The sequence below is a fragment of the Corvus moneduloides genome, chromosome 9 (genome assembly GCF_009650955.1).
Source record: "Corvus moneduloides isolate bCorMon1 chromosome 9, bCorMon1.pri, whole genome shotgun sequence".
NCBI classification, from domain to species: Eukaryota; Metazoa; Chordata; class Aves; order Passeriformes; family Corvidae; genus Corvus; species Corvus moneduloides.
In genome coordinates this window covers 18,379,490-18,406,048 of record NC_045484.1, presented here as the reverse complement: position 1 = coordinate 18,406,048, position 26,559 = coordinate 18,379,490, and the positions used below count along the sequence as shown (strand labels likewise).

Below are 26,559 nucleotides of genomic sequence, written 5' to 3'. Positions count from 1 at the left end.
TTCATGTTATCAGCAAGAAGTTGTATTTTAAACAGCAATTTTACAATCTGCTAGCTGCTGCTCATTTTCATCAAGTGTGATTTTGTCAGCAAAGCATCGCAGCTGCTTCTGAGTAAGACAAAGTAAGCAACTTGAATAGCTCCTTAGGACAGGAGCTGAAAAAAACATCTGTCTCAATGAAATTAATGCAATTCCATTGTGGTGACTGAATTTAATGAAGCCAATGGGAATTTGGTCAGATTTCAGGCCCAAGTAAGTGTGGGTAACTCACATTTTCAAGAATGATTTATGCCACTCTTGTCTTAATCTAGTTGCCATATGGGAAATTTGGGCTGCTTCCGATTGCCTAAGTGCTTTCTTTAGAAGCAATCTGCCCATGTAAGTGACTCAGGTTTGCAGTGCTGGATGGAGCTGCACTGAGATGCTCTAAAGACTTAGCGAATGTCTGCATGTCTCTGGAGGTTTATACAAACCACACTATTCGAGTGTACATGTGTGCTTGTTGCCACAGGAAAGGCTCAGTAAACAACTGCTTGCTGCTTTGTGTCCTCATTCTGCCATGGAGGTTACTCCAGCACTACCTTGCAGGGCCACCAATGAAGCACAAAGAGTAATGAAAGAAACCTTGTGCCTAATGCAATAAATTTCTTATAAAGTAGAAAGGAAGCTGGTTGTGCAGATCTGCCTTGCTTCGAAAAGAGGTAAATGCTGTCATGTTCAGTAAGATTCTTTTTCCTCTATTGTTAGTGAACTGTCATTTAGAAGAAGATTGGTCACTTTTTAGGTGAAATTGGATGAATTAAAATAGTTCTTTTACTTACAATGTTCACATTTATATACAAGTAGTAAATAGTCAAAAACTAGTTCGTTTTTTGATGTTGCTCTTTATTTGCCTTTAAAAGATACATTAATAAATTAAAAGCACCTGGAAGTGACAGAAGTAGCAAGACATAAGCCTGCAAGTACAATACAACACCATCTAAGAAGGTAAGCGAGAAGGTCCCCAGGAAAAGCTAGAAGTGTTGTAAATAAACCTTTCAGAATTGGCTGGTGACCAGAGAACATCACATCTGGGACAGCTTCACTCTGTGGTGTCATTTTTCCTGTTGTTCAGGAGATAGCTCAGGCTGGTGGACAGTTCTTCCTTCCCTTGCATCTATTATGCCCTGCTCATCAAGGCAAGTTTCTATCCTGCAAAGCACCTCAAAATGTCACACAGAGCAGGACATCTCCCCCATTTTTGGTGCCTGTGAATTTAATGATTGTACCCAGAGTAATGCTGCATGTCTGCCAACTCAGGAGGCACAAAGGCAACTAAATTGTAGTTTTTAGGAGTTACTTTGGGCACTTCCCTTTGGATCTGTACTCTGTCACATGGAGTCTGTAAAAATGACACTCAGAGAAAATGAGAGCAAGGGTTAGAATCTGTTGGAAGCTGAGCAGAATTCCTGTTGCAAATCTGGTAGCCACAGTTTGTGAGATGAGAATTGTTGACTGTATTGTTTTATCTCTGTGTTCAAAGCTATCACCTGGGGTAACTAAAGTAAAATATGCATTATCTGTCTGTCTAGTTTTGTCCCTACCCCTCCCAAATGTAATAGGGCCACGTAGGTTGACTCCTGCCTGCTCAGAAGTCATGATAAGATTATTACACTAAAGAAAACTATTTAATTAAACCTACAGAGATAGCCCAAACCCTCAAATCACCTCAGTGATTAATGTAAAAGTACAATAGTAACTACAGTCTGATGAGTAGCAGCAGCAGTCATGCAGTCAGAATACAGGCAGAGAAAGTAGTCAACAGCTGTAACTATTCACACCACAAAGGAGATATGAGAGATGCTTTTTTTTTTCTTTCTGTTTCTCATTTCCTGTGCAAAAAAATCTTGATTCTGACTGATTCCCTGTTCAGTCTCTGGGTCAGAACCTCAGCTCTAGATCAGTGTGGCATCAAGGGGTCATAACAGGTTATGTCAATGTAACAGCAGCTCTCGTGCCTGTATATTCATTTTACTGAAGAAATATTAATAAAGAGAATATTCCTGATTTTACATGTCAAAAACATGTTACAGACATCAAATGAATTGTTTCATTAAAAGGTCTGGGAATAGCTAGTTTGAAAATGAATTTACTATAATATTTCCAGCTGGGATTTTCCGAACAGCTTAGGGCATTTCAGTCTGCAAATCACACTGGAATTCAGGGACAGACTTTGATTTCTGAATTCCTGAGGGTCCTTCATAAATCCCATGTTTAGGAGTTCATAGAGGGAAAAGTAGTCAGCAATGGAAGAGGCCAATAAGGAGTAAACATTGATAGGAAAGCCATGCTATTAAGTTTATCAGGAAGGTTGAGTATAGCCAAGAGGTTTAGTTTCCCTGGGCAGCTGCCAGTCCAAGCTGACATCTCCTCTCATCTCTCAGCATATGGCCTTGTGCTTCAAAAAACTTCTTCCGACCAAGTGTGCAAGCACAGGAGCCATAAGGAGCTTCCACTGGAACCAAAACCTGAGGGGGATGAGCACAAACACAAAGGTTATGTTTGAGACAGGGATGTGCCAGCAGAAATTGTGACTATTCACCTCCTTATAAAATCATGCCCAGGCCTTTTCTTTCTCTTATGAACATCAGTGGAAGATATGTTATCACAAGTAAAAGTGGATCTATAATGTCCACCTGAAAGAGGGCAAGAACAGGAGAGCATGGTAGCAGAATTACAAGACTTCAGAGAGAGACTAGAGCATAAACAGACTATAGACCATTGATGCCAAATGGAATTACCCCATTTCTCTCTTTCATGTGAGGATAATGTAACAGACTTTCAGCTGGATGTAGCTGGCAGGTAGAGCAGCTGTGGAGGGAGGAGCAAATACATCTCATCCCCTACCACTTGCTCTCTCCCCGATCCCAGGGTTGTACCTCGTCCACTGTTGGACCAATCTGGGATGCCACAGTGCATTCTGCTTGGGTAAATGGACAGGTTGACATTATCATGGACAGTCAAATTCAGCAGAGAAAACAGCAATTATTTTTCAGAGACAGTCTCTGTTACAGATCCTTTTGATGTCCAGAGTATTCCACTTGCACCTTTAGCTTTTCTCAATAACACAAGCAGACAATTATTTATCCTCCTGTTGTAATCAGTGTAAGTATTTTTTAGAGGTAATGTGGAGCTTTTACCGGGACTGGGAGAGAAAGTTTGCTCACTTTAACTCTGTTTTATGTAGAACTGCTGCTATGCTTTAAGGCTGAGTATTTCTAAAGAGGGCAGTGAAGTTGTCTTTGAAGCATTTACTTACTTCTTTGTCATTGGTCAAGCCTAGATTCTTCATGTCTACAACATTATAAAAAGTGTTGTTCAAGACGACTTCTATGACCTGTATCTGAAACCATGAAAATGGATGAGACCATGAATTAGGGCACCTTTTCAGCCAACAGCCTGGCAGGCTTTTCACTCGGTGTAAAAAAGAACAATGCCACCCCCCCAGTACACGTGATCAAATGCAATCTAGTGAATACATGTAGCACACCTTTCACTTTTATTCAAGTGCTGCCAAGCACTGAGTGATGTTGGGGAGTTTCCAGTCTTACAACTGACAGAGGAAGTAATAGTCTCATGTTGGTCTTCCCAGTGGTGTAATTAACATTCGCTATTGTTAGTAAATTGAGGTAAAACATCATTAGGAGGAAAGAAGATACCTGTGACACTCTGGAAAGGACAAGCATCTGGATACAGTTGACAGTTTTCTGGTAAGAGGGTGAATATTCCCCACAGTCAGGTGGTCCAGCAAAGGCTTCAAGGATACATTCACGGATTTTCTTCCTAGAGGTAACACAGGTTCTTACAAAACCTTGTATCAGCTGTCTCTGCTTAGATTCATAATGCTCTACTGTAGAGTGGTTTTTGTTTGTATTTTGCATGTCTTTTCTAACAAATATATAGCCTATGGGATTTTGTGGAAGAACAATTTGTCCTGTCACCCAGATTCTGTTTCCTCTCCCCCCTCCCAGCAGATATACCATTCATAAATAGGTTTTGCTAAAAGTATTTAACAAATTAGTTATTTTATTCTCCTAAAGAGTTCTGTACTGAACACTGAACTGTTCATTTGAATCCTGTCCACTGATGTACCCTGAGAGAGGAGTATCCCTAAGACATGCCTCTTACCCCTCGTCACAAGAGCTTAGTGCTGCCACTGAGACCCGAGTGGCTGGTGCACGGCAGGTGCAGATCGGGCCCTTAGACCTTCTGTATTGTATAGAGGGACTTTGTGAGTATAGATGGGGAAATTAATATTACTTGATATAACATATACCATATGCAGTCGAAGTCAAAATCCTTGCATTCACCATATGACCATTTGCAGAAGAGCTCTCCACATAGAATCCTGTCATGCCTTTCAGGCAGTGTGGTGTGTTCATTCTTATAGAAGCCTTCAAATCCAGACTGCGTTGTCTTCATAAGTTTCAGGTCCTTAATTCCAGCAAAGACAATCAGAGGACCTGTGATTGAAAATTACAAGAAAATACGAGCTTCTTTTCACACAAAGAAAAGAAACCTTTGGGTGCACACTTGCATTGACAGCTCCAGAGCTAGAAAGCAGACAGTAACTTTCTGCACACTGATATTGGCAGAAAGGTAAGAAACAAGACAGAAACTACTGAAGTCAGAGGTCAATCTAGAAAACAGAGAATCCCATCAAGTGATCTGCAGTTAAGGAAAACTGAAGATAGACTTTATTTATCTCACCTGCTTGGAATTGGGATGTGTTGGTTGGCTCACGCTGATGTCAATTTAGGAATGGTTCTAAAGGGAAATTAAATAGGCTACTAGGCTGTGATGTACAGCAAGAGGTGTGGTGCCTTTTCCAAGAATACAGAGAAGTGTAAAAATTCTCTGTATAAAGACAGAGCCCCGGTCAGTAATTTGCTTTAGATACCCTTCCTGTTGGGATTTTTGCATCTCTGAGAAAGAGCCAGGAGCCAATGCAAATCCCTGCAGTTCAGCTAATGAGCAGGAACTGGCACTGATACAGAGGCCACCCACAGGTTCAAACTGACAGTGGCTTTGCTCTTAGCCACTATTTATAAAACGAGCTGTTGAGGATCCCTGCTGCATGGGTGGGTCATTGTCTTCTAAAGACCAAGCAATTGTGACCTGAACATTTTTTTCTGACACACCTTTTGAACAGCAGCTAAACAATTTCAAGCAGTCAGTCATTTAGAGCACACCAAGCTGGTAACTGAAAACTTCATTGACCTGAGCTGCCAAAAAGCTGATTCAGAAAAGAGAAACTTCATGGCATGCAGGCTCATTCAGGGCCTGTGCAGATAGTCAGTGGCCGAAGCCCAAGCTGCTGATTTTGTGCTGCTGCTGGTGCTCACACAAGTTAGTTCAAAATTAATTCTTGAATATGTCAAGTGCATAGTAATCCTGCCTTGGATTTGGAAGACTTGCAAATTTTGCCTTTAAATTATGTCTTTGAAGGAATTTATACTGGAAATAATTCCACTGTGGTAGACATTTCTAAACTGCATGGTTATTTAGAGGTTTGAGTGTTTTTAAACTGCTCTGTGACTGGATATTATTGAAACTGCATTTTATCTATTTCTTTTCTTGTTTACATTTCTTATTGTTTTTGAAAGAGTATAAAGAGGTATATCTATCATTTTTTCTATGTCCCCCTGTTATTTACTAAAGCTTTAAAAAAAACCTGAAGAAGAGACTGACCTTGGACAGGATATTCTGGGGTTTGTACAGATCTTGAATGATTTATCACTTGGGTATAAGTCTGTGACATAGGTACTAATGTAGTGCAGATACTGTCAGTGAACCTGGAGAGATATTTGTCTTATATTCAAATACTTAGCCTTGTTTGAAAGAGCTCTTTGCAACAAAAGATTGACTGAAAGGCTGGCTGGTTGTGCAGCAATTAACCTGAAACTCGCTCCAAAGGATACGGCACCCAGGGAGAGTTTCCAAGGTGAACAGCTCATGCCGTGCTTTCAGGAGGCTTTGCGCTCATGCTGTCTTCAGTTGACAAATTTTGATTCTGTTAAGTTACTTACGATGTTTTGAGTTTCCAAAAAACTCTGATCCTTTTATCAGCTGATATAATGGCAAAAAATAATTCTGTTAAACCTCACTAGGTTGGGTTTTTTTTTCACGATAAGAAAATTGTTAAAAGATAGGATTAACTGAGAAATTAACTCCCATGTCTGGCTGATAGGTGCATAGGAGGATGCTAAATATAGCGAACATTCTCTTAGAAGAAAAATAAAAGTGATTTGAAAATCTTCACTTTGGTTATTGTTCAACTAGGCAGGGAATTCTAAAGAAACAACTAAAGGACTACATGAAGGGAAGTCTAAGAAGGAAGTGTGGTTTCTTCAGTAAGCCATTAAGGCTTTCTGTTTGTGTAGAATCTGAAATTGCAGAATTTCACGCTAAATTTTCAGGATGATGAAAAATTTAATTCAATCTACATTAAGAGCAACAGCTTTTCAAGAAAGTATAAACTCTTTTTGTTTGTTTCGTTTTTAAAAAAATTCAGGTGTCTTTTTTAACATTTTCCAGAAAATACAGTCAATACTATTGAAGCAGCCAAAAGTACAGCAGTAGTTAACATTACTAGTAACATTTAAAAAGGTGATGCCAAGAGGCACTGGAGACTTGTACAGATTTTTTCTTTCAGCAGGCTGTTCAATCCTGTGGCAAGATGTAACAGTTCTGCTGGATGTGCTGTTGTAACCATTCCATATTTGGGATATACATACAAACATGAGCTACATTAGTTCTTCAGCCATGTCTCAGAGATCAAGAACGTCAAAATTACACTATAAAAATATTCTTTGGTTTAGACATGTGGGGCAGTTTGGCTGTGCCCTAAGCCCTGTAACACTTGTAGCTATCTCTAAAGCCATCTTCATCTCTCATTGGCAGAAATATTTACAGAGAAGTAGGGGACATTGCCAATTCTTTTCTCACCATTCCGGCACTGCTCAGCTTCACAAAAGCGGATCCCATCAGGAACACATATGAATGAGTGGATGTGGGGAACGCCATCCTGCAATGTAGAGCAGACATGTAAGTAAAAGTGCCATAAATACTATGTTAGTTTGAAAACAGGAGCTAAGAGAGTGAGGAATGACTACAGGATAAAGAAATGGAATGTATTAGTATTTTAGATACCTCATGGAGACGTTGCCATGGTACTTCTTGAACGTAGGTTTTGACGTATGCCACTTGGCAAAATGTTGTCATGAAGTGATTGCAGATATCTATAGCAAACTGTTCTAAACTTGGGATCTAAGATAGCAAACAGTATTATTAGAAAGAAGCAATTACCTCATGTACAAAAGTAGATTTTTCTGGTTGTTTTAAGTATTTGAGAAGAATCAGTGTGGTTAAAAACACATTTCTCTTATTTCTGGCTTGGCTCACTGTGCCCAGTCATTTGACCAGCTTGCAGCATATGCTGCAAATAGCAGCTACAGTTGTGTCAAAAATCTCCCATTCTGTGGTACAGTGAGCTGCAGTCCTTGGACTGAGAGAAACTGCTGTAGGAGTTTTATGCTTTGAGGATATAATGCTGAAATAATAATTTATAGTGATTATTCTGATTGATATGGGGATATGCTAATTAAGGTTTTCAGGGTAAAAATGGGATTTCATTATGGAGAAGTTCAGTGCTACAGATTGTCATTACGATACATGCAATTGATGGCAGTAAAAACACAAAAGAATTAAGAGGAATGTCATACTTTGAGACCTGTTTAAAAATGCTATATAGGAATAATGCAGGATTATGGGCGATTAAATTTAAAAAAAAAAGAAGAGATGGCTTTTAAAAAAAGAAGAGATGGCTTTTATATGACAAATTCACAAAAAACAGTGCTAGCTCTTGGGAAAAAAAGGCTTTGGAAAACTAAGACAGAGTCCACAGGAAAAGCAGTGGAGGAGGGAAAACTTCTCTCTCAGATCACTGAAAATGACTTTGGTACTGATCTGATATGCCAATTGAAAATAAAAAGTTAGTATAACACATACTTCCAAATGAAGTTATAAGAAACAGCAAGGCTAGTTAAAAAATAAAAAATATACCCCTTTTTTTTTGGCCAACACGAGGACAATATTCTTTATGGTATCTGTAGGTATCACAAGAGAGTTGTTTCCTTCCAGGTACTCCTGAGGAGAAGTCAGTCGGAGATGTGCACACACTTCCACTTCTTTAACAAAATGCTTCTTTCCCTCTCTATGAAGGCGAAGGAACTTAATTGTATTCTTGCCATATTCACAGTTGAGGACTTCAAGGTCCTTGATCTGCAAAGAAAATACGAGTCAGTTGTAAAGAAACACAGTGGAAGCCCAAGTTATGCTGTCAATGAAACATAAACAATGCCCATGGCCTTATTTTTTGTGATTACCTGTGATAATGAGAATATTTTCATTATAAATTGCAGAGTCCTGATGGGAAGAAAAAATGCTTTAGGAGACTATTATTATATTAGTTGCAGCTGTGATAAAATTTTAAAATTTTCTGGGGGCCAGATTATAGAAGAGGGGTCACAATGGACTAGTCTCTCATTTGTCATCTTTGAATTAGTCCTGACTATATAGACCTTCACTGAGTCTCTTCTCTGGGATTATTGGTTTTGTTTGCATTAAGCCCTATTATTAAGTCTTACCTTGCTTCTGTCAAACACACCCCATTTACACATCTCTTACAGTGTTGGAGAGGCTGTACTAGCAAGGCGACAAAATACTGCAAAGCTTGTGAGGATTTCTGTTCTGCTAAAATATCCAGAGCTCATTGCACTGGACTTTCCCTGAGGCTGAAATATCCCATACTCCGTATCAACATATTTTAATGTAAATCAGCCCCTTTTAATGAGGAGGGAGAAAGCATTTTACACACCAAAATATAAATTGAAGCTTTTTATGTGTGAGTTGCTAAAAGATTATCAGATGTGAAATTGCTCAATTCAGACGTGTTTGTTCCTAAGAGAAATGCTAATACACTTAAAAAACAGTTTTAAAAAGCATTAACTAATTGTAAGTCAATTAGTTTGGTTCAGAGATCAGAGCGTTTCTCCGGCTCAGTCCCTACGGGCTCAATCCCCAGGGGTGACTGAAGGTCCCCAGCACCGGAGCCAGGATCGGGCGGGGCCCAGCGCTGACCGCGAGCCCTTTCTGCGGGCACGGTGCAAGGGCTGCGCTCACTACGAGGGCTGGGCGGAGCAGTGAGCTGGAAATGATGTTGTTTTGTTTGTCCGAACACCAGGTTTTTTTCAGATAGTTGTGAAAAATTTGTACATCAGTCATGCAGCACTAAAAAAAAAACCAAAAAAACAAAAAGGGTTTCGGTATCTGCAGGGTGGGGCTTTTAAAAAGAAGAATACCATGAATATTCTAAATAGTCAAAATATTTTTTTGCTCAAAAACATAACTTGTCAACTCATTTTGTTGCCCAAAGAAATGGTGAGCAATTTCCGGCAGCTCCCAGGAGCCCTTGCCCCGCTGTCCATGGCCGTCCCTGGTGTGGAACCCGATTCCCAGGCCGGCTGCGCCGTCCCGGCCGGCGCCCGGGGTGCGCTCCCCGCTCCGTGGGCAGGAGCGGACAGCTAACGCAGCACAACTTCTCCTTTTAGAGCCACTCGGGGCTCGCCCTGCACAGCCGGGAAACCAAAATGCCTGCGGGATCTGCACGGTGCCTCCCTGCTTTGCTCTTACTTCTCTCCTCCGTGCCCCTGTGGGCCGCTGAGATTTCCTGCAGGAATGAAGACGGGGAGACGGTGGATTGGTGAGTAAATACCGTGCAGGGGAGAAAGGCTGGGTGAGTATATAAAAACAGTGAGATCAAACCGCGGGAAGTGGGTGGGTCACCGAGAAGCAGTGCAAGGCAGTCGCTGGTTCAGCCCTCTTTGCCTGGGAGTAGTGGCTGAACTGTGCATTTGAAAAACCTAGGATAAGTTACTGAAATGTGATTTCATTTCCCTGAGCCAACCACCATGCTGCATTATGACTAACTGCAGAATAATCACTGTTTTACACCTGTGTTGGTATGCCAAGGCTGCGCTCGCCAGCGGCAGCCCCGGGGGCACCGGCCGGGCCCGGGCTGGGGCTCAGCTGGCCCGGGAAACGCCGAGCGGGGAAAGCGCCTGCATCTCCCCTTTGCCTGGTACTGAACAGCAGCGTGGGGGCCGCGTCCCCTTGCTCCGGCACTGAAGGGGCAGCGGAGGCTGAGCCGCCGCGGGGCTGGTGGCAGCAGCGTGGCCGAGCTGTGCCCTGTGAGTGGAGCAGAGGTCGCTCCCTGCCCGGAGCTGCCGTCACGGTGCCGCTAGTGCCATCCTGCTGCCAGCAGCGAGCCCAACTTTGGGTATTAAATGATTAATTGGTTAATGCGCTTTCAAGATGAAAAGACGCAAAGTACAATTGCATAATATCCAGCCCAGGTTTAAAAAGTGAAATGAGGGCTCTTTAAATAAAGAGCACATAAGCTTCCTGAAGATAAATATCAACCAATTTCAAAATAAAAATGTTTTTCTTGTGAACGATGATTAGTTTGGATACAAGTGCTAGAGAAGTAGGCCCATCCCTTCCCTTGTGCACAGAGCTAACTGCAGGGAAGGCAGGTGCTCCTCACACCACGGGCAGGAGCTTTGCTCTCTGTTGGCATAGCATCAAATGTATGAGGGTCTAATCCATCCCTGTGACTTGGCACCTTTGCCAAGGCCCTTCTGGATAACGTAAGTTTTTCAGGAATCAGACTCTTAGTTTGTGCAGCTACCCAGCAACTTAAAGGTATGAGATATTTACTTTCTCCCTGAAAAAAAACCCCAAAAAAACCAAAAACAGACCCATATGTATACAAACTATCCCTTTCTTAAATGAAGACAATTTTTGTAATAAAATTTTCTGAGAAATTCTTTGAAAGCTGGGGCTAGGAGTAATTCCCTGTGCCTCCATGTGAATGCCAGTGACATGGGGCCTGTTCAAGGAGGGAACTTGGGGGTCTGCACAGGCAAATCCATGTTCCCTTTCACAAATTTAGCAGGTAGGACAGGTGGATTTCCTTTCCAATGTGCCCTGATCAAAAGAAGAGAAACTTGCCTGTCTGGCAGGATCATCCTAGTTTATTGAGAAGAAAGAGTTAGGCTTTGGATTCTGGATTTGGTTGCTATGAAGTTGACAGGAGAAGCAGAACTGAAACTGCTGAGAAGAGCCTTCTCTTAAACAAAACATGTCAATGCCCTTTTAAACCAACAGCACCGGAAGTGTTATTTTCATTTAGCAAGAGGTTTATGCGAATTCCTGATATGCAGTGGTTTCATCCTGCAGTATTCTATAATTACTCAGTATTCACACACCCTTTCATTTGTTGCTGAACCAGAGGAATCGCTTGATCTGACCTGATCCCATTTGTGCTCCCCAGCTGGGCTGGCAGATCCTCCCCACGTGCAGTGTCTGGGCAGGCAAAAGGCTCACACGTGTTTTCATTCCACTCAGGATGTCATCCCACCATCCTCACTGCACCTCCTATGGGGGCTACCAGAGCAAATGGCCATAGGATCGACTCTCTGAGGAGAGCAGAGTCTTTCCTTTATTCATCTAAACTCACTGTATTCTGCCGGATGCCTTCCCTGCAAATAAAAGCCAAAACTCTGCTTTCTGAGAAATGTTTAGACAATGACTGAAGCCACCATGCACATTGTTTGTTTGGGCTTTTTTTATTGGGGGGCAGGGGGAGGGGAAGAAGTGAAGATGTGATTCTTTGTTGTAAGTTGATATTCAGTCACAAGCAAACAATGTGACAATGCTAATTGGGTCTAAGAGGCTTTGCATTTCCTTGGTTCTCAGGAAAATAACTTTTACTCTGCTCCCACAAATGCCTAAGCTCTTGAGAAATTTCCTGTGCACAAATAGCAGTAAAGATTTTATACAGCTTTAATTGGTAATACACTCAGCTGGCTTTCTGGAAAGAGCCAAAACATGTATCCACTGGGAATTGTCAGGCAATTTCCTGATAGCTCAATGACTAGCATTTCGTAAGCGTACCTGCTAAGGTGGATTTGTCTGATGCTAGGCTGTAAACACTTCCAGAGCATAAATCTTTCAGTACATCTCAAAGCAGTTTGGGAAGGCTTCATCTACTAATTCCTGGATCAGCTCTTACTACTGTAACTACTGCTATTCCTCTCCTTTCCAAATCTTCATTTCAAATCTTTATTTCAAATAAAAGGATTGTTGTGACTCCTGGTGCATGTATAGGCACAGACCACTCTCTCCAGCCTAGTTAGATAAATCATTTTATTCTCTGTGATCTGTCATCAGAAATTATTTCTCCTGAGATACTTTAGGGAGATCATTCAGTCAGTGGCAATGCAGGTGGATTACCAGGACCACCACTAGTGTGTGTGTTTTTCTTCTGCCTGTACGCCTACATTTCCCATGGATTAATGGGAATGTTTTCCCAATAGCAGAATGTTCTTCTGCCACTTCTTACCTGTGTTTGGAGATGTCTTTGGTGACCGACTTGAGCCTGTAAGTCAGCTGGGCAAGGGTTACTCCTCCTGATATACTTGAGGGGTTAAGCACAGGCTGCATTTTTGTTAAATAGTATAGATTAAAAATTATGCCACCCAGTCCTTACTGTTGACATTAATAGCAAATTACTCAATTACAGCCCTCAGAGAAAGTGGCTGAGTTAATTATATTCTGATTAATCCCATGGACTTGTGCACTGGGAAAACTTGTTTACTTTATCAGGAACCTTAGTATGAACTGAGCCATTTACTGACAATATTGAGTACTTTACAATTTTGAAGAGATTTGTGTTCCTGGCTAATGGTTTGAAAATTTCCAGTCTGCAACAGTTCATCAGAGTACAAGTCTGTTATGAAAACTAGGATTGGAACAACATTTTATCACATTGCTTTATACTTACTTTGTGATTGGGATACATATAAACATAATATAGTGCATTTTTAAATTTCAATACCTAATTTTATCTATTTCATATAAAGCCATATTAAAAATATAGAAATTGTTTGATCTGGGGGAATGTTAGACTGGGTTTGAGACTTGAGGTTCTTTACCAGAACCAGGAGCAATAGGGATTTCGTGGACTCAACCAAGGCTACCACAAATTCTTTAGGTGCACCAAGAGCAGTCTGGCCGCAGCAACAGGAGTTTGGTGCTGAATCAGCCTCCCGTGCTTGCTGAGAAACAGAACAAATTTGTCTGCAGCAGGGATTGTGCTGCCAAACTGCAGCTGGTTCCTGGGCTGGGTCATTGCTTTGAGGCTGAGATGTCCACGCCGCTCCCCCTCCAGCCCAGGCATCCCTGGATTCACCCTTCTCTTCCTCAGGGAAGGAGATACTGATTTATATATTCAAACAGGGTGGTGGTAAAAAACCAATTGCTCTTCACTGTTGCAGGTTCGCTCTTTACAAGTTGCCAAAACATACCAAAGGACAGATTCCCATGCTGGGACTGGAATACCTGTACATGGGTGCCCTGGCTCCGCAGTGGCAGCTTGGTAAATACCTCATCAACATGACACAGAGTGCTCTGGGACAGACACTGCAGCAGCTGTATGAGACGTATGAATCCAAGGCAAGTGACATTTCGTTTTTTTGGTATGGTTACTTGATATTATATGCAGATGAAATGAAAGCAGCCAAAATAAGCACATAGAGGTAAGGCCAGGCCTGACCAATAGATCTACTAAAACATACAGAGGGGAGGAGCACCTCGACAGCTGGGCAGATTATTTGCAGTTTTGCCTACAATTAGGAATAATCCTCAAACTTCTAATTTCTAGTCAAGCTTTTCATATGATTAGAGTATTATCCATCAAAAAAAGAGTATTCGTACTTTCTCCCTTTGGCTTCTTTTCTGCAATTCATGTTGGGCAACATCTGAAGTTGTGAATTCAAGCCAGGATCAGTGGTAATTGTTACAGACACTTGTCCTAAGCCTTCCTGTATGCATGCGTTTCACACTCTGACTCAAATCAAACCTGGGTTTTGATTTTCCCCCTGAAATCACTGTGACTGCTCCAGCAGTGATATGTTGCTTGTTGGCCTTCTTTTTTTTGCTCCCACAGACAGACACCTCACTTATGTTTGTGTGAAGTGATTGTAAAATATCACAAGATCTGCCTATAATTATTTTTCCAATCTATGTAGTACTGTTGGGAGTCTGGGTGTGTCTTTGCATTTCTGCTGTGGGTTTGTGGTAGGGTGAAATTAATTTGTATGTAGAAGAGACTCCCAGAAGTCACTCAAATGTTGGCAGTCCAGAAAACTGTCCTATCCCAGGTCTCACTGTAGCTGTAATAAAGTGTTTACAAACTCATAATACATTGGAAGGGGAGGCATGTCCCAAATCCTTTGAAGTTCTCTATTCGGGGGAAATAAGGTGTGGCTGTATGCAAATATTTTGCAAAAAAGCTTTAATTGCTTGCCCTTTATAAGAACAGTTGTCATGTCTATTTTTGCTCAGCAAATATTTTTACTGGATCTGATTGCTAAATCAGAGAGAGGCCCAAAAAACAGAGAGGGGAACTTCTTTGCAGGCAAGTGCCCGCTAAACCCATGTAAACTGGCTTAGTAAGCATATCCAATCCTTGGGAAAGGGCTACTGCAGTGACTGAGAGTACAGTAATATCTGTGGAGAATGTGTCAGCTGAACTGGGAGCAGGATTAGGCTTGCGATGGTCACACAGAGGAATCCTGAATTCTTTCTTGTGTTCCCAGCAAATGTTTGCTTAAATGCCTTCCTTTTCCTGAATGTCGTGTTTCAGAAATGTGTGTTTCCCTGCAGAGGAACACCACTGCATATGCGATATACAACGATGAGATCCCTGAATCAGACTCCAAAGGGTGGAAATGTGGACACACCAAAGGTACAGGGAGAGTCCCAAACTACTGTTTTCTGCTTTCTAAAGTTGTGGATAGCATCTGCTTGTCTGTCTGTTTGTCTATCTGCATATCTAAAATTCCTGCCTAAAGCAAAACTGAAGAGTGATTTGCATGGTGTGTGTTTTTTTGTATAGTTACCTATGCTGCAGCTTCTGTTTTGCTTTTGCTATGCCTGTGCTGTGTGAAGGATCTTGGGGCTTATGGACTCTTTGTTTCAAGAGTTGGAACTCATACTGGTCCTTTTAGTAAGTACAAACCACACCATCCCGCTCCTAATGGCAAAGCAGTACAAGATGTGAAGGGAAAGATGCCCTCAACAGAAACCCCTCCAAACTTTCTGGACACGAAGCTGCTGCCAAGATCATGGAAATGCTACAGGATGCAGTTACAGAAAATCAAGATTTTAAATAAGTGTAAACCAGTGGAGGCCTAAATGTTACCCTGAGGAAGCAGATGGGGTTTGCTGCGCCTGACATGGAAATGAGCACGTTTTGCAGGGCTGTATTTTCAGGCTGTAGCAGTGGGCACGGCTCAGGAGAGACGGTCACAACCACCAAATCATCAGAACTTTTAAAGACAGAGGAAGGAGATTTGAAAGGATTTTTTTAAAATGAAACGTGATGACAGTTTGAGTTAGTCTATGCAGGAAAGAATTGATGCAATTTTAATACAATATTAGTGTCTCCTATGGTCTATTAATCTACTCTAGAACAGCTTACTATAGACATTAACCCATTGAAATATGGTGTCTGCAGCAGCAAAACCAACAGCTCTGTCATCTCAGGGTTTTTTCCTCCTTAATTCATTTGCAGTAACTTTTTTTTTTTTTTACAGGATTTCTGCTCTTGGATAAATCACAAGGCTTCTGGGTGATTCACAGTGTGCCCCTGTTCCCTCCCATCCCTGAGGATGGTTATGGATATCCATCTACTGGGGAGTCCTTTGGACAGACAGCCATCTGTATAACTTTCAAATATGATCAATTCACAGAAATAGGTACGAAAAGCTTCTCCCAAAGAAAGCCTTTGTCCCACCACACCTCTCTGATTGCTTTCCTTGAGGTTTCACCTCAAAAATTCCTTGTTCTTGACTGGTTTTTGTCACATTGGGAAACCAAGTGGGGCCTGGAAAGAGCATTCTTGGCTTCAGTTATGTTTGTTTAATGATTTCCTGTGTGAATGTGGGAAATTCACTCTTCCACTCTGTTTTCATCTCCCTCTGGGGACTATCAGGATAATAATAGTCACAAGTGCATATTAAGAGTAAACTCAGTCCATGCATACAAAATGCTTTGGAAATATAAAGTAGGATGATTAATAATTTTTAACAGTAATAGCTCATTCAGCAACAGTCATCTGCAGTTCAAAAAATGTAAGGCAACCACTGCTTGAGCTGGAGTAGTAGGCTTGACTCATCAGAAATATGAAGTATGGAATAAATATCACCTAGAATTTCCCAGGTATTTCTTTGCTGCAAAAATTGCCAATACTAAATATATAAAAACCCCCAAAACCAACAAAATATAGCTGCAAGATTCAGAACTATCTGACAGTGATAACTGGTACTGGAATCTTGAAAAGGGACTATCAAAAGACATCACAAGAAGTCATATTGTCATGTTCCTCAACTCTTTTCATGCTGTTTTTTCACTCTCTTCTCAGTTGCAAACCTCAAATCATATTAATGAAAGACATGCTTTGCAAATTGCCAGGCTGGCCACACCTCAGAGCTGTCTAACCCAGGTTCGTGTTTGTGGAAACACATCTATGCTTGTGTTTAGTATAAGAGGACAAACAAATGAGATGCATATGCTAATGCTTTTCCTGCCTCATCCTCCCAGCTTCTGCTAATCTGTGGTTCAGAGATTTCCTGAGCCAGAAAGACTGGAATGTTTCTGATGGACTTGTCTTCAATTAACTCATCTAAACAGCCCATTTGTTCCCTTGCTCTTTATGTTGTCCATGGCAAGGACTCCTACAGTTAAGCTGTGCCCTGTTCAGAAAAGTTGATTTCTTCTGCAAATTCAATCCAGATGCTGAAAGTTAAGTTCTGTTCTCCCTAAAACCAAACTAGACCCTTTGGCAGCTCCTCTGTTTGCATTTGGCTTGGCAGCTGTAACTGGCTGGAAACTACTCCTGTAAATACAGACAGGTTTGGATTTGTACGTGATGTCTGAGTGCTGTGTGGCTGCAGAGAGGCTTGAAGATGAGCATGGGTGGAAGTGGCCGTGGACCAAGACCACCAGTTAACTGTTCTGCTAAAAATAATGAGGTGTAAGTGGAAAGCCTGAGTGTAGTCTCCCAGCCAGTCTTTGTGCTGCAGAGCCAGTCAGAATACAAAGCAATACACAAATTCTTGATTGCTAAAATAAGATACTTTGACACTTAACTCATCCAGGAGATAGGCTGTGAAGATTGAAGGATTTAGCTTCCCTGTCCAAGACAGAATTTTGCTCTCTTGATTGCTTTGCTTTAACCAATTTTAATTCTGCATGTGTTCATTTCTGTGGGTTTTTCTCAGACCAACAGATGCTGAGTTATAATCCAGGAGTCTACAGCTGTTCCATCCCTGACATCTTCCAAGCTGATCTCCCAAATCTCCAGAAACTCTGTGCAAAGTCCCGGCTGCCCTCGGTCCCCGTGCGCCGCCTCTCCAAGCTCCAGTCAGCTCATGGGGAAACCTTTCTCCACTTTGCAAAGTCACACTTGTTCATAGATGGTAAGAAAACCTGTTGCTCTCTCTATAACACATTCTCAATTAATTCTTAAAATATGAATTAATCAATTATTTTTAAATTAATATTTTCTCTGAGGGGGAAAAAAAGTTCAGCTTCAGAAATAATGTAACAGAGGGCAAGGCGTGCTGTCCCATCCTAACGTTCTCTTAGCCCCACAAAGCAAAAAGCTGTCTGGTCCATCCTAAGGTATTCAACAATTAGATTTTTCAGAAAATTTATGTTCCATTATTCAACAGTAACAACAAGAAGAAATACAGGGTTTGAATCAACTGGGGGTTTTCTGTTACGAAGAAGACTTGCAATTTTTTTGTCCTTTCCCTTTTTTCCTGCTGATTGTTTGTAACAGGTTTTCTAGAAGGCGAAAAAGTAGAAATGAACTTCTGAAAAAGTCAAAATAAGGGGAGGGGGCAAAATCCCCTCTGGCTGATTTCATGCATTACAATGAAATGAGCACAATTTAGATTATGCTTTTTGGTCTGTTCTTAAATGAAGGAACTTGAAACACTGATTCCCCACACACTGTGTTATTCCACAGATATCTATGTGGCCTGGATGGCTCAGGAACTGAAGACTGATTTGTTGGCCGAATCCTGGCAGCGTTCTGGCGAAAAACTTTACTCAAATTGCTCTCTTGACTACCACGTCTACAACATAAACGTAATAGGGATGCCATTGAACTCCTCCTTTCATTCCATTAATGATCATTCCAAATGGGCTGTTTCAAGGAAATACAAAGATCAGTGGACATGTATTGGGGACTTGAACCGTGCTGCTGAGCAAGCTTGGAGAAGTGGTGGGTTCATCTGTTCCCAGAACGATCAGATCTACAAAGCCTTCAGGCATTTGATAATCCACTATGAAAGCTGCACTTCTGCTCCCGGAGTGCTATAACAAACCATTCCTCCCAACGAGCACAGCCCTTGTCACATGGAAAGTGTAGGAAATGTCTCCCTTGAACTGTATTTTCACTCTGGAAAGCAGCCCTGTGAGTTTCCAGACAAGCTCTGCTGTCCCCTTGTTAGCTGTAGGAGCAGGTGGTGTGCAGGTAAAGGGGAGCTGTTTTCCTGTGGTGTGGAGCCCTCGGGGTGTGTGCTGGGCCCTGCTCCACTCCCCCGGCTCCTCTCACCATCCCCCCCTGGGATGGCACAGGAGGGACGCTGCTGCACGGGGCTGCTCCAAAGCACATCTCTGTGAACACCCTGCACAGGCATCCCTGGGCAGCTTGGGAGTGGGGCTGGGTGTGGGACAGGAGGGACAACAGAAACCTCTCTCATGAGCTGGGCTGTCAGGACTGGGCAGGTAGCAAGGCATAAGTATCCCCAAATACTTCAAAATTGCCCTTGATTTATGGCACTGTCGAGATAAATCACAGCATTTCTGCTCAGCTTGGGCTGAATCTCTAAAAGAGCTGAGAAAATTTGATCCAGACAGGGAGATGAGTAGATCTGTGGACAGGAAGGCCTTATTTTTACATGATTCATTTCTAGAGAATTAATGAACTTTAAATCATCTTTAAATTATCTGTAACCAATAGCTTGGGAATATTTCTAGTGCTTTTATTCATGTACAGCTATTTTATAAACAAATAAACATGTCCAAAATACAAATAAACAAAATAAGGAGCAGAAATGGAATGTTTACATTCTCCCTCTTCCAGCTGCATAGTTATTTCTGGTTGGTTACAATGTTATATAGCTGCCAAAGGAAAAAATGAGACAATTAGGAAAAAACATAAAGAGAAGAATATATTTGAAGAAAGATGTTATTTAACCTACACAACAGATGTGGCTGTTAATTTTCAATACCTCCAGTCTTAGGCTTAGGACCTAAGTTTGCATGGTCTTGCTATAAAGACAAAGCTGATTTGCAAAATCCTGACACATTCTTGTGTTCAAATGTCAAAAATGTATCTGTATTTAATATGTTCCTAAACATATTTATATGTTTCTATATAATTCCTTTTTTTTCCCTGAATTGCTAATATAAACTCCAGTCTGAAGAGCTGGTTGCCCCACTGAAATTTCTGTTTTGCTGTGTTCATAGTCCTTACTATGATCCTCCACAACAGTGTCTTAAAAGGAAGTAGGTATAAAGAAATGCTCCACAACCACAAGAGGTTGCCAAAGATTTCCTTCCCTTTTCATCCTGAACAATCAGCCAAACTATGAAGCATCCAAGGTGTCAAGTGAATTAATTTCAGAAAATATTTGTGCATATTTCTTGAAGAGATAGAAATAATGTATGTGGCCTGCATAATGAAGAGAACTGTACAGGAATAGGTTTCATAATCAGCCAGTCTGGACTGAAGGTAGCTTATAGCTTGAGTCTCATAGCTCAGTGAAAATAGTGTTGTTGCTTAGATATCCTGCAAGAAATTTTTTATTTTCTCTGCATATGACCCAATAACATTTGATAAATAATTTGTTTGATAATGTTCTTTCTCTGATGCCTGTCAAATTGTTTTACATACTTACTTCTCGCTGTTTTGCTAGCTGTGGTCAAGCAACACCTTTGTGGCAGCGAAAATTGCCAGTGACACGGAACACTGTGCCATGGGATGCTAGGGCATCGCTCAGATAAGCCAAGACAAAATTAATTTCTCTTGCCTATCTTTTCATGGCAGACACTAACCTCACCTACCTGACTGAGCTCTTGTATCTTGCCCACAGCTTTGTGTAAGCATGCCTTCAGTGGACAGGGCTGGCAAGAAATCCTCCGCTGGAGACAGTGCTGACGAGCTCACCGTGTGTGTCAGAGAGTGCCTGGATCTGTGGCACAACCTGTATTTCTTGTAGCATTTTCAAATGCTCAGCCACAGCATTTGGGTCACAGGGTGCCCTAGCAAAGAGTCTGTGTCTCACTGGTTGTCACAACAGTGTTGCCAGCACCCTGCTCCCCAGGCCAGACGTCACCAGTGCATCACTTGAAATAAGTGCTGATTGCTGTTCTTAATTATTTGGTCAATTAATAGCTGTCATAAAGTTTTACAAGACTACTTAAACATTTCTCTTTCATTATACCCAAGACTGGTTGCCTCCATTTTAGCTGTAACTGAGGAGGCATAAAGAGCAGAAGAAGATGCAGAGAAACAGCTGTACCATACAGCACTACAAGCACCTCAGCAGCCTGGCTGTCCACACGCTCATTTCAGTGGTGTAGCAATAAAAAGGCTGCAGATCTGGTTCTCTCATTTTTTTAACTGTAAACAACTTTAATTCAGTTTTGCTTTTGTTGTGTAACTTCTGTATTTGCATATCCTAGTATTTCTGCTACACATGTTATGACACATGGGCAGACTCTTTGTTTCCCAAAAGAGACTAATAATCAACAAAATAAACCATATATATTTTTAAAGGGTTTGTAACTCTAAGGCTTTCTTTGCAAATGCAAGACCATAAGCCCCTTACTCGGCCTCATGTGCCCTCACAGCACGCCCTGTGTGAAATGTTTACTTTTTGCCTATTATATATATATTAATAAATTTTTAAAATTTAAAATATGCTATTCTATTTTAAGATGCTGAACAGCCAAGAAATATCTGCCTGTCCCAGTGATTCTGTGCTGCCTCTGCTGCCCACTGTGACCCTTTTGACTGGACAGATTAGTTCCTGCAGAAGGGGACATGTGGCATGGCCCCTCTGCAGTTTCAGGGGGACCTGCTCAGCAAAACTGACCCTGCAGAAGGGTCCAAACACTGGACCCTGGCATGGAGAGCAAAGAAAGCTGCTCTCTTGTGCAGAAACCTGGAGTCTCTTCTCAGCATGCGCGTTTGGCTATTCTGACCCTTGGGCTCTGTTCTAGTTAGACTAAATAAGAACATTTATTATACATGAAAATTGTTTGCCAAGGGAGTAGGAGAGGCCAAAAGCAAACATTATTAATCCACTAAACATTACTGTACTGCAGCCAGGTTTGTAACAAACACAGCAGTAGGGATGGTTGTTTGGTATAAATTGCCTTGTAATAATTTCCACAAGCCGAGGCTCGGTCCCAGCATGCCTGACATGCTCACAGGGTGCAGGATTTGCAGACACAGCCTCTCCAAATCCAACCTGCCACCTGCCCCCCCTGCACCACAGCATCTCCTGCCCTCCCCACAGCCACTGCCACCCCAGAGCAAGGCCAGGACTCTGCCTCCCTGACACCGCTTAAAAAACCCAGCTGATTCTTCTATAAACGTTTGTATCCCTGAGGATGCTTCCCTAATGCTGGTAATTGTGTGTCAGTAGGGCAGTGGTTTGCTGTGTTGGAACAGTGCAGTTTTACACGGAGTTAATGCAAGAGGTCAAAGGATTAGACATTGAAGAAAAGCTAAAAATATTTTAAAAATTTGAAGGCTTAAAAATTTAAACTGTGAAGTTTAATTCCAGCTGGGCAATTACAATACTGGAAAACAGGCAGAGGCATGGCAGCCTGAGCCCACATCACAGGGCAGCCTTTGGGGTGGAATTGCTTCTGGTGTCTCCACAATGACTGAACATACCCTGAGCTCTTATGATGGGAGTGATGAGCAATGTATTGGAGAATTTCTCAAGGACTGGGGCTCCATGCCAGCTGCCTGCCAGCAAGTCAAAGGAAGCTTTGGGAGAAATTTCTCTGAGCTGGGAACCTTTTCTCCTCCAAGGCATGCTAACGTAGCCTGGTGCTTGGTCTTGTCACAGGGGTCTGCAGGTGTACTTCTGACTACGGAAATGCTCAATAACATCATTGTGGGAAATTTTTTTAATGTATCAAAGCATCCTTGGCATTATTAGCATAGTCCATAGTCACATAATTATCCACAGAGAAACTTACACCCATATGTTAACGCCCATAAATTATTGTGCAGATTTCTTTTATACCTTTATTTTCTGTTTCTGGGAAGGATACATCACTGGCTACTTAATACAGTAATTGCTTCAGAACATGTAAGCTGCCCATGCCTGCAGTAAAATGTTCAGGAGGCAGAGTGGTGCTGGCAGCATCATCTGAAAGCTCAGTAAGCCAAAGCCTAACTGTAGTCAGAGTGTGATGCAAGAATATGATGCACCTCTTTAATTTCACAAGAGATTTCTTAAAAAGACAGGAGTTAAAAAATGAGAATGGAGATGAACAAATTTGTGTTAGGCTGTGAAAAAAAACCCTTTGTAGCAGGGAAAAAATTCTTCATAGTACAAAACAGAGCACCTGATCTGAAATTCCAAGCTAGGATAGCAGTATTGGTGTATTCTAGATATCCTGATACCCTGAGTAGCATAGCCATATCTGACACTTTTTTATTTAGACTGGAGATACTAGATTATAGATCTAATCTTAAGAATTTTCTCATAATCCTCACAAATTTGGCATGAATGCAGTAAAAGAAGTTGTGTTTGAACCAAGTAATCAGTTGTAGCACTTTTAGAACTTGGATTCAGACAGCATAATATAATTTTTTAATGTAGACCCACTGTATGCTCATCTTTATGGTCTTTAAATGATTTATCCCAGTATTGAGAGTATGCTATTCTGTGCATATATATGTTCATTTTACTAAAACTGTTAATTACAAAACATTAGGACTTGAAAAATATATCTTGCTTTTTATAAATAGCTCTGTTACACTTTTACTCAAGTTATTTTAGTAAGTCCTTTTGATTTTTTTTTCATTTGCTTTTGCTTGACGTTTCTACACAAGGTATCTGCTGACTATTCTGGTTCTCCTGTAAGAGGGATAAAAGTAAGGAACATTCTTCCCCTCCTTTGATCACCTTGCAGCCTGGGAACTGCAAACTGATGTTCAAATATTCAAAGCTTACAGGAGCAGAGCATAGTATTTAATGTTTCATGCTGGAGTGCTACAAGTGGCTCACTGTAGTACAGTAGTACCAGCATTGCCTCATTTATTAATCATAGAAATGTTGCCTCCAAATTAGCCACAGAGTGGTGCATCATAATACAGTAATCCAAAAATCTGTCTTCACATGTATTAATGCTGGCAAATTAAGGATATCACATTATAGCACTGTACAGTTTCTCCATTACATTCCAAAACCTTCCAAAAGCTCACTAAAAGCTGTGTCACCGAGTGTTTTCTTTTTGTTGCTTACTTCTGGCTTTCTAAAGAGTGAGAGTATTTAGCTCCAGGGCGCTTTTGTGTCTGCCTTTTCTCAGGGTTCTTTTTTGGGCTAACATTCTGTCAGCCAAATATCAATATTTCTCTTGCTATAGCACAATTTAAAAATGTATTTTTGCACTGGTATGAACATGGTAAGCACCACTGTCCTCCACTTCAGTACAATTTCAGGAAATCTTCCCTGCTCTGAAAGCTGTTCCTTTTCACATCCTGACCTTGAAAATCCTAGGCACTGTGCAAGGAAAATCTTATCATTTAATCTCTTGCTTTCTAACTACTCCAAATATTTTTTTCAGGACAGTCAAGGTGAGAATGAAGGAGCTGACAATTTTGCATGGAGCATTGTGCAAAGAAAGAAACACTGCACCGCAAATAGGGACAATTTGTGCAGTTGTATTCCCAGCTGCTCACCAACCTGCCAAAAGATGGGAAGAAACAGAGAAATGGGAGCAAAAAGAGTTTGCAGGAGAAAGGAAGAAGAGGGAACAAGACAACTGAAGGTAAGCCAGAGAGGGGAAGCAAGGGAAAAGCAGAAGGAACATTATAATGGTCAACACCAAGGGGGTCAGAGACCTTGGATGTGGTGACGGAGAAACTTTTGGAGTTAGCTGTGCAAAAATCCAGTTAACAGCATGTTTCATTTACTATGATAGCAACCTAACATTTACCCATTTTACAGATACAGTCTCCACAGGCTACACCACAAAGATAAAAGCAAAAGGCGTAAACTGGAGTGACTTAGCCAAGTGGTAAAAAAACATAGCACAAACGAACACGCGAGAAAGTCATTACCTTTCTGTTTCCAAACCTACTAGAGGTGGGGTAAAGTAAACTCAAATGCGTTAAACAGGTAACAGTAGGAGGGAGAAATTCATAAGCTAGGCTAACCAGTTTGAACCATACATATTTGAACAACATGCTAAACCATTTTTTTAAAAAAGAAGGAAGCTACTATTAAGGTTTAAAGCGAATATACAAATGCAATAAAAACAAGAGATGCAAAACATTCACAAGAGTAACGGCAGATCATTTCATTACAGCTGGTGACACTAAAGTGAGCTGCATTCATTCTTGTAGCATTGAGAGTACTGCAGGCAAAAAGAAGTAAATACAAATATAAAAGAAAGTAAAAAGAACATACATAGGGATTAGCAAACTGATGCATTTAACACTTTGCTCCTGGGATCGTTATTATTATGGGTATTTTGTATAACATATGGCCTTTTATTGTCAGGTTAAAAATCAAGCTTTGTTTAGAAACCTCCCCAGTTTTATGTTCAGTTTCATCTCTGATCCTACTTTGCTCTCCTGCACTATACAAACCACCACTGGTCCAATATAGTAGTTTCTCGCTGCACTGAGTCAAAATCAGTAGTCATTCCTGGGTATTACTTACTGTCACTTGGCTCATGGTGGCTGTTTTGTCACCTCCTGGTCTCGGATCCCACAGAGGAATAATGGCAGTATAGAAGCTGTAGCTCTATAAAAAGTGTCATCTTAATATCAGAGGAGGAGCTAGGCATGAGGGGTTGGCTTCACAAATGTAAATATTTCATAATTTATTTAGCAATGTGGCTTTTCTTTTTCCCCCAGGCAAAAACTTTAATAAAGGAATAGGTCTACTGCAACAAAGGAAACAACAGCAAAAAACAGAGACAAGGACACATCCTAACCCCATTAATCTCAGCGGGAATTTGCCTTCATCTTCAGTGGGAACAGAACTTCAAAGACACGGGAATGACCCATGAAGCCTGAAGGGTAAAATCTGAACCTTCCATAGTCTCCGACACAAACTGTGTTTGAGGGTGGTAGTGTGGTCCCAACCCAATGAAAAATGTCCCCAGCAGGAGTTGTATGACCTTGGCCTGACCATGACCTTGACCCTGGCACTGCCAGGGTGGTGTCAGGACAGACCTCAGAGAGGCCTCATGCGGGGGCAGCTGCCTTGTCAGAAGAACCTCTCTGAGGCAGGACTACGTGGGAGCTGGGCACAGATGAACCTTTTGTCTCTTATGGTTCATGGCTGTACTCTCAGTGCCCTAATCAGGAAGAAGTGATATCCCCACTTTTACAGGTACATTTTTTACATCTCAGTAGCTTAAGATATTCTCTCAAAGCCTGTCTCTGGCAGAATGAAAGTTCTGTCTCCTCAGTCCTGCTTTGTGTTGTTCAGACTGAGGAAGATGAGTGGTGTGGATATGAAGAATAGTTTCTTCTCTAGGAAGATTTAAGATCTCCCGTGAAGACTAACAACGTATTTAAGTGCACACGGCCTGCTAAATGCTGGGAATGTGGGAAAACTGGGATGAGGGAGCTCATTCCTGGGTATCTCTGCAGGTCTTTTTTTGGTACTGGCACCATACAGCAAAATAGAAACTAAAAGAACAGAAGTACTAAGAGCAGAATTTGTTTTCCTCTCTTTCCTCTTTGGATGACTCCTTATGCTTCTTCTGTTCCTGGGAATGCATAATATGACACAGTATCAAGTCACTGGATGAAAATGTGTATAATGTGCAACATGGAGAGGTTGCTACACTCTTGATGAGTGAGTTTATTTGCTCCTCATAGTCCTATTTTAGCTCTGTGAGAAAAAGTCCCCCTCTGTCCTTCATTATTTACTGGTCACCCAAATAAGTCTGACAACACAGACTCTTTCAAATAAACCCGATTCCAAAGAACAGTAGGAAAACATTCCATGGCAGTGTGTACCCTAAGGCCTCTCCATCGATTTCAAATTATATTTCATATGTTTCCTAAGGTGTCTGCACCCCCAGACCATTGCAGCCATATCAGGAAAGCAA

The 26,559-nt window shown here is 41.4% G+C and overlaps 2 protein-coding genes across 4 annotated transcripts in view; one reads left to right on the top strand and one right to left on the bottom strand.

The window, feature by feature from the left end:
- DNASE2B (deoxyribonuclease 2 beta) overlaps positions 1-21,021 on the top strand; it is a 32,835-nt gene extending 11,814 nt beyond the window's left edge. For 2 of the 3 annotated variants that reach the window (XM_032118078.1, XM_032118077.1), the window contains 7 exons: positions 6,943-7,086; positions 9,476-9,802; positions 13,440-13,617; positions 14,830-14,911; positions 15,762-15,923; positions 17,448-17,645; positions 18,200-21,021. In XM_032118078.1, coding sequence (XP_031973969.1) covers positions 9,690-9,802; positions 13,440-13,617; positions 14,830-14,911; positions 15,762-15,923; positions 17,448-17,645; positions 18,200-18,555 — 1,089 coding nt within the window. In that variant the 5' untranslated portion in view covers positions 6,943-7,086; positions 9,476-9,689 and the 3' untranslated portion in view covers positions 18,556-21,021. Of the gene's footprint in view, positions 1-6,942; positions 7,087-9,475; positions 9,803-13,439; positions 13,618-14,829; positions 14,912-15,761; positions 15,924-17,447; positions 17,646-18,199 lie in introns of those variants that run through there. The other variant, XM_032118076.1, reaches the window with a different exon arrangement.
- On the bottom strand, positions 865-25,237 carry LOC116448077 (uricase-like). The gene is made up of 8 exons (XM_032118080.1): positions 25,155-25,237; positions 8,104-8,322; positions 7,192-7,308; positions 6,988-7,066; positions 4,316-4,502; positions 3,699-3,822; positions 3,299-3,382; positions 865-2,507 (listed from the first exon to the last, which is right to left on the bottom strand). The coding sequence occupies exons 1-8, from the start codon at positions 25,167-25,169 to the stop codon at positions 2,370-2,372; spliced, it is 963 nt and encodes a 320-aa protein (XP_031973971.1). The 5' UTR covers positions 25,170-25,237; the 3' UTR covers positions 865-2,369.
- Between the last annotated feature and the right edge of the window lie 1,322 nt (positions 25,238-26,559).